General features: G+C 44.8%; 2 protein-coding genes across 2 annotated transcripts in view; both read right to left on the reverse strand.

Annotated features, from left to right (window-relative positions):
• The window catches only part of lrpprc (leucine-rich pentatricopeptide repeat containing), a 48,696-nt gene extending 40,558 nt beyond the window's left edge, over positions 1-8,138 (reverse strand). The window contains exons 1-11 of the mRNA XM_079169466.1: positions 7,954-8,138; positions 7,062-7,264; positions 6,780-6,902; positions 6,335-6,456; positions 6,162-6,220; positions 5,965-6,051; positions 5,730-5,856; positions 5,470-5,614; positions 5,158-5,315; positions 4,846-4,951; positions 4,590-4,697 (exon numbers count right to left, since the gene is read on the reverse strand). Of these exons, the coding sequence (XP_079025592.1) occupies positions 4,590-4,697; positions 4,846-4,951; positions 5,158-5,315; positions 5,470-5,614; positions 5,730-5,856; positions 5,965-6,051; positions 6,162-6,220; positions 6,335-6,456; positions 6,780-6,902; positions 7,062-7,264; positions 7,954-8,132 (1,417 nt within the window). The 5' untranslated portion in view covers positions 8,133-8,138. The remainder of the gene's footprint in view (positions 1-4,589; positions 4,698-4,845; positions 4,952-5,157; positions 5,316-5,469; positions 5,615-5,729; positions 5,857-5,964; positions 6,052-6,161; positions 6,221-6,334; positions 6,457-6,779; positions 6,903-7,061; positions 7,265-7,953) is intronic.
• Positions 8,139-8,917: 779 nt separating this feature from the next.
• znhit2 (zinc finger, HIT-type containing 2) lies at positions 8,918-11,148 on the reverse strand. The gene is made up of 2 exons (XM_079169219.1): positions 11,085-11,148; positions 8,918-10,821 (listed from the first exon to the last, which is right to left on the reverse strand). The coding sequence occupies exon 2, from the start codon at positions 10,783-10,785 to the stop codon at positions 9,079-9,081; it is 1,707 nt and encodes a 568-aa protein (XP_079025345.1). The 5' UTR covers positions 10,786-10,821; positions 11,085-11,148; the 3' UTR covers positions 8,918-9,078.
• Between the last annotated feature and the right edge of the window lie 474 nt (positions 11,149-11,622).

An 11,622-nucleotide genomic window follows, 5' to 3' on the forward strand; every position in this document is an offset into this window, starting at 1 on the left:
TTAATATCTTTTGAGCACTTCACAAATGTTTCACTGTAATATTTCTTTTTTTGTAGATCTAATGATATGGGTATAATTATTTCTACAGGATTTATAAGCCCCATGAGTAAGAGGCGTGGGATTTGAAACATATTTTCTGTAGTTTATTTTTTTTCCTCAGCAGCTTCAGTAACTGTTTTGTGAACTAGGGCTTACTAACGTGAGTGCTTTTCTTGGTGGAACTACAAATTGGAAAACAATCATTGAAACTAATGTTAATAACTTTCATAAACTTCTGATACGCCAAATCAGCGTTATTTTCAACATATGAAATACTGGTAAGAATATCTTTACATTTTGAAATATTTGATTTGCTCATTATTCTTTTCTGCATAATTTTCTTAGTATGTTTAGCTCTCTTTATCTCGATTAAAAAGTACTGAAAAATGATCCGATAAGTCGGAATACAAGACTACAAGACTTCAGATTGGCCTGCAAGTCTTTTCTAGGACAGCTTTTATGAAAAACTAGTGAATGACCGTGATAAATATAAAGCTGCCGGTTATCTTAGCTTAGCACAAAGACTAGAAACAGCTAGCCTGGCCTCAGAAAATCCTTGATTCCTGACAAAGTCACGGTGACGACAAGAGAAGTCTAAAAAGACAAAGAGAGAACGAGGAGGTACTGTAGTTGCAATGATGTATTTGTGGTGTTAATTGACTTCGTTATGACAGAGAGGAGATTTCCGACACAATCTGCTTCCTCCAAACCACCTCAGCTTCTTTCTGTGAAGGCAGGTGACACCGTCCATCCTGCATTAAGCCTCCATAGTCCAACAATATGAACTTGGTGGGTGCAACTCAAAATAAGGTGACTTGAACCTGTCAAAGTGTGGCGAACTACACCAAAATAAGATTGGAGAATAAAAGAAGAACAGTAAAGAAACTACACAAAATAAAATGTATATATGGAAGTGTCATTTATACTGTTCTTCCTTTAGGTCTTCTACTTTTCACTCCATAGTCCTCATATGTGAGTAACACGTTTTCCCTTCTCCCCTGTCGGCACAGAGTGGAGGCCATCCAGGGTGGTCAGCATAAAGCCTGACATACCATCCGGGCAAGAAGTATCAAAGTCGTGAGTTAAGCACGGCAGTGGTCACAAGATATCATCATCAGATTCATGTCTTCAGGTTAACTGTCACAGACGAGAAGGGAGGACGGAGGAAAGAGAGGAAAAGAGGAGTGGAGCGAACCGGTCGCTGTCATCTCCTCCCGTCCTTGGACATGAGTACCTGTCACTTCTCCTTTTCTCTCTCCTCCAACACCATCTGTCTCGCCGTCTCTCCGCGTCCATGACTCTCTAAAGGTAGACTTTGTTTGCTGCGAGGCATTGACGGGTTGTTGTTTAAAAACAGAACAGAGTACGAAGACAATTTCCATTTTGGAGGCAAAAAAAAAACCTGCAGCATCTTTTCTTTTTCTTCTTTTAAATCGAGGTAATGTTTGGCTCTCATCCCACTAATTAACTCAGCTGAGGCTAACATACAGTGCATGGAGGGCTGCATTACAGATTGCTGTGGCATTGCTTCTTTAATGCAGCCCTCTCTACTCGACAGAGCTGCGTTAAAGAAAGAGGCAAAGGGTTGAAAATGAGGTCACACAAACAGAGTCAGGTGTGGGTGGGGAGAGAGCGGCCAGGAAGGAGAGCCTTTACATCTCTCATCACCCAAAAACACACAAGACCAGAAACACTCCCTTCCTCTGCACTTTCCACTTTCCCCTCCCCTCTCCCTCCCTCCCTCCCTCCCTCCCTCTCCTGGTTCCTCATGTCAGAAGTGATAAGAGAGCGCTGCGTCCCTAGGACTGACAAGCGGTGACTAGCTGGCGGCAGGTGGGAAGTATGGCCCAGCATATGCTTCTGCTAAACCCGCCAAATCCACACCTCATCAAAATGCGAAGGGATTTTCTTTTTCCTCCCCCGTTTCTCCCCTCCCCTCATTCTCCCCCCCCCCCCCCCCCCCACCGTTGCTCTCCACCAATTCTACGGATCTGCCCTCTCTGCCCGCTAGTGACACCTGTGGACAAAAAGTGACACGGCGCTTAATATTTCATGGGCCGTGCACAGTGGGGCGCGTAATCCAAAGTGAATTCCCTCAGAGCGCTTGCATTTACATGAAATCAAGTCACTCCTCATCAGTCACATCACCTGCACTGCCCCCCCTCCTCCCTCACAAATGTGGACACAAACACACACACACACACACACACACACACACACACACACACCTCCTGCAGCCAATGAGTGTGAGAGAGAGCAGGAAGGAAAGAGGGGGGGGTGGAAGAGGCTGCATCTTTCATGAGGGTTAAGGCTAACACCATTGGAAACAAGCCACTGTGTTAGAAAAAGAGAAGTTTTCCCACTTCCCTCCCTTCCTTCCTTCCTGTCTGTGTTAACTAGATGGATGCAGTCCGATGTGTTTGAGAGGCTTTGAGACGTGCGGTTGGGGGATTCAAGTAAGAGTATGCGTCTACGTGTGTGTGTGTGTGGTTGTGCATGTTTAAACTCATGTCTAGTCCTCTGGCGCTGAGGCATCTCACCATTCACACTGAGAATGTGTCTGGACCGCACACACAGAGAAGTCAATCTGCACCGACGGCCACACTGGTCTAACCAGTTTCTCCTCCCTGCCAGCTCAAATGCTGTCAATTAGCTGACAGGGGGAAAGTACATCATTTATTAATCGTTTTAAAAAACCCCAAAGAGAGAGCCAGAGCTCAGCATAAATAAAGCACTTAAAACCAAAGCCCCCGCTGAACGCATTTGACAGGCTACATTCATAAAGGAGCTGCGAATTCTGACAAGTCTTCTAATGCCGGCAATCTGCCACCGAGACGATTTCCTGCACTAAAAACAAGGGAAAGAAAATCACCATTTCCTTCAGCAGAGACGGATAGTGGAAACAGAAATATTCCACTAAACCATACACGCCGGCAGACAGACGAGACAAAACTTTAAGACATCAATACCACTTTCAGCGTCCGACACCGAAGGCTCCGTAGAAAAGTACTGCCTCACGTCCATCCACCCACTCAATGAAGCCTATGGGATGAGCGATAATCTGCCCAACGTGTACACGAACTGTGATCTCCACTGATCACTATCATAAGAGGGGAAAACAAAATGATCTCTCGATCCTTTGCAGAATTTAATTTGCTCTTGCAAAATTAAAAACATACATACACCCCATTATTTCTTCTTGTAATATGAGCCATTTTTACAGAAACCATATAAATGATCTTGTTATATCCCTTCAGCTTGAGTGATTTATATACTCATGCTACTGATCTTATCATTTAAAAACGAGAAGAGACTTTATACCGTCTTAAAATCTTGTTTTTGTTGAAAAATAAATGGGCAAAGTAAACGAGGGATGGAGGAATATTTGGGTGAAGAATTGAGCCGAGAGACAAGTTTGGTTTGATAAAGGATTTGAGTACAGCCACCGGAGCCGAATGACCTCTGACCTCTCAGCCTCAGGCCTGTATGTGCATCCATGTATGTGTGTTTGCATGTGCTTCGGGCTTCTCAGCCCCCCAGTGTCCCCAACAAGGAACCTTAGGTGCCTCCCAGCTTGGGGCAAAGGTCGACAGATCAGCCACCACTTTCTTCTTTCAGCAGCTTCTGCACGGTTGATTCAGAGTCAGCTATGACTTTAACTAAGACATGCCTCTCCTAAAATCCTTGATCAGGATAAACAGAGATTGGTTGTACTGTGCTTGCAGCTTACTATTATACTAGAGTCTGTTTGTGCAGGAAATGCCCTAATACTACCGTCACAAAATTCCTATTTCCTAGAATGGCGCACTGGCATCTGAGCAAATAATATAATAATGTGTTCTTAACAGTAATTGTTACAATTTAGCCCTCACTCACTTTGATTAGTCGAAAACATGTCCTGTGGCCGTTCACCCAGGAGGCTACAACAGGACAGAGTTTGTAGATCAGGAAGTGGAATAAAAACGATGACTTTCATGTCTGAGCGCACTCTTTGAAAGTCAGGGAGTCTTTTGGGCTCGTCTGTTCAAAGTGGCTGACATGGGGAGTTCTAAACTTTGCGATCTATTCCTAGAGCTCTCCGGAGAGACATGTGTGTGTTTGTGTGTGTTGTTTCATCTCCTCCTGCTCCAACTCTCTCATGCAGGGATCAGACCTGTTTGCCCTTGACTGCCCCAGCACAGTGAAATCTGTCCCAGCTGGACCACTCTGTAGGGCATTAATATTTGAGGGGAAACACTCCTTTAAAAGCTCTTTCTGGTACAGAGGACTGAGGAAGTCATAATCCCCTGTACACCACAAAAATAACACGCGTGCTCATAAACTGCGAATATCATGCTCACCAAAAAACAAAACTCTCCATTTCAGATGGGATGCACAAACAGCAGGTGGGACCTTTTTTTTTTCTTCCTACTTGGGGCTCAATGGCAACCATTGAGTTCTCACATACACATGAGAATGTTCACATGTGTATGTGAGAACTGTGTCTGTGTGTCTGTGTGTCTGTGTGTCTGTGTGTGTGTGTGTGTGTGTGTGTGCGCGTGCATGCGTACCAGCTGTGTTGCCGTCTTTCACATGCTGAGTGAGGAGAGGCCAAAAGTAGTGCGGCCTTACGGGTGAGTCCTGCGCCTTCATCATCTTCATCAGCTCTAAAGACATACCTGCAAAATATATAAAAAATAAACTGCAGTAGCACGATACAAATATATTATATTCACAATTCACCAGATGCACATAGATGAGTGCGTGTACAGAAATAGCGGATGGAGAGGCATCTCTTAATGCAAGTTTATTAAGCGTGTGCTGTACCAGTCTTCTTGGCCTCCAGAGCGCAGGACAGGGCGAAGCTGAGCGCCGTAGTGTGCAGGTTTGACTCCTGCAGCTCTTTGCAAAAGTTGCCGATCTTCTCCAGTGACTGTGGTGCACACACACACACACACACACACACACACACACACACACACACACACACACACACACACACACACACACACACACACACACACACACACACACACACACACACACACACACACACACAAAGACATCAGAAATGAAATTCAAAGATCAAAATGAATACAGTGTAATAGGTGAGGGGAGCAATGGGTGACATGTTTTTACCGTGTCCATGTTGACACAGTGTCTGAGGAAGAAGTTGCCCAGGTTAGCGGCGTCTGAGTTGAAGCTTTCCGACTGCAGTGTGGGGAAAGTCTTGAGGATGTGAAAAGCAGTGTCCTCCTGGCTCTGGGTGATGAGCCTCAGGCACAAGTTCATGGCATCTACAGGAAGAAAAACAAATACTCGTTCTGCTCAGCTTCATAAAACTGCAGAGATGATTGCAAATACAGCAGATTATTGAAGTCTAGCTGCTGTGTGTGTGTGTCTGTGTGTGTGTGTGTGTGTGTGTGTGTGTGTGTGTGTGTGTGTTTGTACCTGGAACGTAGCCCCTCTCGTGCCTCAAGCGCTCCACCATGTCTGGGATGTGCTGCTGGTGTCCGGCTTTGGCCAGAGTGAAGATGACCTGCATGATGTCCCTGTCCATCAGACTGGCGTCTGCACTCTCTGCTGCCTCCATAGTCTGACACAGAGAGAGAGAGAGACAGAGGAGAGAACAAGGAAAGTGTGAGTTTGGGAAGCATGGGGGGTTAGGGAGGATGGGGAGGGGATGAAGAGAAGGAAAAGCACGCACACACCTTTTTCAAACTGTCCAGGTCTCCCTTCTCAGCGTAGGCGTTAAGCAGCGATATATAAGTGTCGGGACCCGGTTCAATTCCTGCTCCCCGCATCACAGACAGGATGTTCTTAGCACTCTCGATGTCCCTGCACAGCGACAGACGACAGCTGGTTTAGAATCAAATTATTCCAACACCGACACTTATTGTGGGCCATTAAACACAGTGTGCTGGAAGCAGAAGCAGCGACACTCACCCTGCACGAGCATGGCCGGTCACCAGGGAGTTGAAAACGGCCTCTGTGATCGGTAAATCTTTGCTTTTCATGAAACCCAATATGGTGCTGAGAAAGAAAAGGTTCAGAAAATAAGTTTGACTGAAAGTCTAGTAGCAGATGTCAGAGCATGAACTCTGTTTGGTTGGTTGGTTCATGAGCAGAACACGTTTTCTCACCTCGCTCCCTCGATATCCCCATTTTGGCAGTATGCTGCTATGAGTCTCTGGTAGGTAACCTGTGCACAAAAATAAAAAGCAAATCAAACAGAAGATTGGAAATCACCTGCTGTTCAAGCAAGCAGAAATCGGGTGTTTTCTCTCAGTATTGCACTCTGCACTGCAGCGCTTACTCTGTTGGGCTGCACGTTAGCCGCCTCCATCTTGGCCAGGAAGTCGGTGGGGGAGAACTTGAACTCATTCTGCAGGTAAACCTTCAGCAAGGCGTTGTAGTGACTGACATCATACTGTGCACCTGGGGAGGACAATGTGCAAATATATAAATGTAACATCAACAACATACAGTGAGAAAAAAAAACAACACCCACTAGCATGATTGAAAAGCTGGTTTTCTTTAAACAATCGGCAAAACGACACCGTTTATTATAGCAAGAAGCTGTAAAAAAACGGCATTATTGTGTGATTTTCAACTTTCATACGGTCCTTAAATACGTGATGAGGATGCACTCTATACAGTTGCCTTTAGTGTAACTCTCCCAAATTCAATCCCAGTCTAATAATATGAGTCAAACAGCAAGATAGTACTCTTAATAAGACAGTAGGGTTGCGGCCTCTTACCCAACTCCTGCAGCTTCTCCCACACACGGTGAGCCAGCTCAGTGCGCTCCTCCAGGGGAACCTCAGGCAGTAGCGACCCGCAGCTCCGCAGCAGTAACAAGGCCTGGTTCCCACTGGGATAACCTGCAGACAGACACCAAAGAACCAACAGGTGGGGATGGATGTAGAACAAGAGGAAACATAGAGCACGCTCAGTTCATTATGCCTTATATTATAGCTTCATGTTCATAAGAGGAATGATGAACTGCCTCAGTCTTGCATCACTGTTAAAGCTGCCTATACCTGTCCTGCAGATGTCGTGAAAGATGCGGAGCAGCAGGGTCTTGGTGATGCGACCGGTTCTCCTCACGGAGCTGTCCAGCTTGGCCAGAGCCCAGTCGAACTGCTGCGCCTGCTTGGAGCGCACCACGACGCTGGCCTCGTCCTTCTGCTCCGAGGCCACGGCATAGTTACGCACACAGCCCGCTGCGTACGGCCACACGCGACTGTGGAAGACCAGATTGAGAAGACGTTTATTAGCACAGGGTGAGTTGGGTCAGGATGTGTTGGGTGCACAACAATACACGTGTTAAATAAGCAGTAAGATGAATACATCTGTGGATGCTCGGCCACAGTCTTCATGTTAAAGACTGCTTATGGTTTTGACCTTGACAGAGAAACAAGCCCCCTGCAGAGTAACCCGGGTCTGTTATCTCTCAGCTTTAACATCAGCTGAGTGTCTCAAGGAATTCATGATAAAATGCCAAAATTTGACAATTATTTATCTTCATTAAATAAGCTGCAGCATGACAAACGTGCCAATGATGGGTCATTCCTTAAGAGCTATACAAAATAATACAATACAAAACACAGCAACAAACAAACCTATTTCCAGCAGTTACATTAGGATTAAGAACCAAGTGACTGTCATTGGCTTAATTATGAGACAGAGCTTGACTTGGTTACACAACGTCTGATCATCACCTTGTGTAAACCGGGAGCCATGTTTACCTAACAGCTGAGCTAACCATGCAGCTAACTATTAGCCAACTTATTCTAACATGATGAACACATGTTAGCACATTTAATACTGCAGCTCATGCAGGCCTGGTGTAGAGATGTCATTGAGCCTCAATGACATCTCACGCGTGGATTACGGCTAACGACACCGGGCTAACAGACGTGCGCGTGATACCTGGACGCGTGTCCCGATGCGGGGCCGATCTGTCGGGCACAAACTCCGGCCTTTGTGCCGCCAAGAGCTCCGCTGTACAGCCGACCGAGCGGCGGCCCGTTCCTCCTGGTCCCTGTGATCTGAAGCAAGCCCGAAGGCGAAAACTTCAGTAGCCGTGCTGATCTCAAGAGCGCAGCCATGTTTTCTCCTGTCGCACTGTGTGGAAGGGCATCCGCACCACGTGACCGGTCAAAAGAAAGCCACGCGAGAGCACGGACGTCACCGTACGTACACAGTGTACAAATTGTCGTAAAAGAAGTCATGCTTTCAAAATATTTGGTGAAAATACAACTATATTGGTATCAAAAAATACTTAAAGTACCAAATATATATATATATATATATATATATATATATATATATATATATATATATATACCGTATATACAATACACCGTATATGATATAGTATATCAGTGGGTTATAATTATTGATACATTCATGTGTAAGTGTCAATATAACGTTGCAGCTGGTAAAGGTGGTTCTACAGACTTAATCCATAATAATACATCATTATAGTTTAATATTTTTGAAATTATAGTAGCTAAAGCTGTCAAACAGTGGAGTAGAAGTGGTATAATCTAAAATTGTACTTACATAATGTACATATATATAATATACATCATATACAGTATATTGTAATTTTAAAATAGCTAACCTTGCAAAAAAGGCCCAACAAACTAAATTTCACAGAAACCCACACAACCAAATAAAAAAGGCAGCTTATTCAATTTACATATTTTTACATCTCAATCTTATGACCACCCCAAAATATTAATACCTACATACGCAAATACTCAATTCATGAATTTATTCACTGTTCTTGCGTGTCATAATCCTAAGCTCTAGTTGTACACCCTACTTGTTTGTGCTTTTCCCCCAAAATATAACGCAAGAAATTATGAAACACAAAAAGATGCCTTCTTATATTTTATTGTAACAAATGTTTTTTGTACCTAATCATAATTGTAAACTTTATTTACATTACTAAACAACAGTATATAAGGATCCGACCAGTTTCACAGTGATAAAATGCAAGTTATTCATATATTTGTTATTACATCATGAACTTTTACAAGAAAGATTTCATTGGCTCACTTCTTCGATTAACCGCCCCTTCCCTCTGCTCTTCCCTTTCTTCAAGCGTTCCTCAACAACAGTCTTTTCTCTCTCCATGCTGCTCCTCACACTCTCTCGTTTACTGTGTTCGTTCCACAACTCGATAGCTAGTGTACGAATCCTGTGCGCGTTGTCCAGAACCCAGGCTTGAAAGAACTCGCACTTCTTGCTTGCCAGGAAGTACTTCTGTCTCTTTGCTCCTTCGTCTCCCTCTTTAGAAAGAGCTGTTCTGGCCTTGGAGAGCACCGAGCGGAGCTGACTCAGGGCTGCCAGGCAGTATCCTGAAGCATCCTTTCTGTCTCGGCCGGTCGTGACGTGAGCCACGGCTTCTGCCGCCCTGGCAGGGGCAAGAGGATCCTCTTTGTCCAGGTAACCTCCGCTCAAAATGAGAGCTTCTCCGCAGTCTAAGGCCTCTTGGACGGAGATGAACGTCCTGCTGGAGTTCAGGGCCTCAGACAAAGCAAGGATCATGTCACAGACCTCAAACATCAGTGAATCGGTGTCGTTGTTAAACAGGCTCAGCGTGAAAGTGTAGCCAAAAAGTGCATTGACCAAACCATAGCATACAAGCGGAGATGGATTAGCACATAAAGAAGTCAATTTGGGGATTTTTGCAGATATTTGAGGGACACTGGGAGCTGCTGAACTTCCCTTTATGTTTCCTCCTTTAATCTTCCTCAGCTTTGTAGCTGATTTCCCCCGATTCTTCACCGTATTATCAGCTTCCTTTTCAGCCATAGTTGTTGAATTCTCGCTCTCCAGTTTGCTCACTTCCTCCTCAAGCACCTCCACCAGTGCTCTCCCTCCATCCTCATGCTCCTCCCACCACGGCTTCCACAGGGGAATCAGTCCCCCGAGGGCTCCACCCTTCATCAGACCCATAAACGTTTCCTTCTCTTTACTATTAAGAACTTCCCACAGCTCCTCCTCGGAAAGTGTGTCAATGTCCAGCCCCGAGAGCCGATCGGCCAAGTCCAGCTCCCCTTCTGCACCTTCAGCGCCCTCATCCGTGTCTCCGTGCAGCTGCTCCCCTTCTCCAAACTCTGCAAGTTGTCTCAAAATAGCCTCGATCTCTGTTGCGCTCCCTTCCCCTGACTGTTGAAGCTCTGCCAACCTGGACAGGAGCTCCACAACCTGCACTTTCTCCATTGCCTCGCCTTCCCCTTCATCTGCGTCTTCTGACACAATACCGGCGTCCCTTAACAAACTTTCCATCCCCCCATCTGTCTTTTCTGCCTTTTGTCTGAGTCCCACAAGGATCTCCTGCATTTTATTCCTCCCTTCACTTTCTGTTTTCCCCATATCCTTCAGCTCCCGGAGGACAGACTCCTTGTAAAACTCCTCAGAGCACACGGAGTGGTCTGGGCTCTGGTAGCAAGCCAAGCCGCAGTATTGCAGGTTACACCGAGGACAGGTGTAACAGGAGGGCTTACATTTACACAACATGCAGACTGCATTGCTCCTGGCGTCACTGCCGTCCACTGCTGCCTCCTCTCGGGGCTTGGCTGGCGTGAGAAACTCCTCTTGTCCAGAAGCAGCTCCTCTGGACGGGAGCAGAAGCCCATCTTTGGTCACTGTGTCGGGCTCGCTGTCGGTCCACTCCTCCTTAGGACCGATGTCGGTCAGAAGGCTCCTCACGGACGGAGGAAGTCTCCGTCTAATTAATGGATTCATTGGAGGCTGTGTGGTCTCAAGTCCAAAAGAGGTAATCTAAGAATTGAAGAAATTAAAAGTATAGTAGTTAGTTAGCAGGGATGTATGTAATACGTAGTTACGTAACTGTCCCAAAGTTGATTTGATAGTTTGAGGTGCTAACGTTAGCTTCAAACACAGTGTGCTATAAGTAGCGTTGCATCTGTAAAACGCTTTAAAATCACTTTAAAAGTCGCCAAAAATGCTCTGCTGACGAGGCTCAATGTCAATTAAACACGCGTTCATCAGTGTTACTATCTTAAAGAACGAAATGGACTTACTTCACAGCATTTGTAGCAACACCAACGTTTCACGTTTGCCGTCCAAATCCAACTGCCACGTCGCCTATTGATGACGTATGTCGGTTTACAGCCCTGTTTTTTTTTTTTTGTCATTTTCTTCACAGCTAAAGAACAGTCCAGTCCGATATGTTTTACACATATTTTCGTTATAAATAAAATAAATAATAAATAAAATAAATTGAGATTAAATAAATTAAATAAATTAAATAAATTAAATAAATTAAATAAAACCATATTTTGTGATAAAACATAGCACAAGGTCCATTAAGTAGCTGTTCTGGAGCTTTCAATCATATTACATGATCTTCATCAGCAGATGGAGTTGACATCTTGCTTCCAAAAACATTTGGAAAAGAAAACTTAGGAAATCATAATTTCCTGATATCCTGATATGATGTTGCCTAATTTTGAGGCAATACTTTTGTCTACAAAATTTAATTTTCTGTTGAACTTGGAAATAACCATTTGGCTAATTATCTACAGACCACATCGAGGAGAATAGATAGATAGATAGATA

The sequence above is a fragment of the Pholis gunnellus genome (assembly GCF_910591455.1).
Source record: "Pholis gunnellus genome assembly, chromosome: 11".
Taxonomy (NCBI): Eukaryota; Metazoa; Chordata; class Actinopteri; order Perciformes; family Pholidae; genus Pholis; species Pholis gunnellus.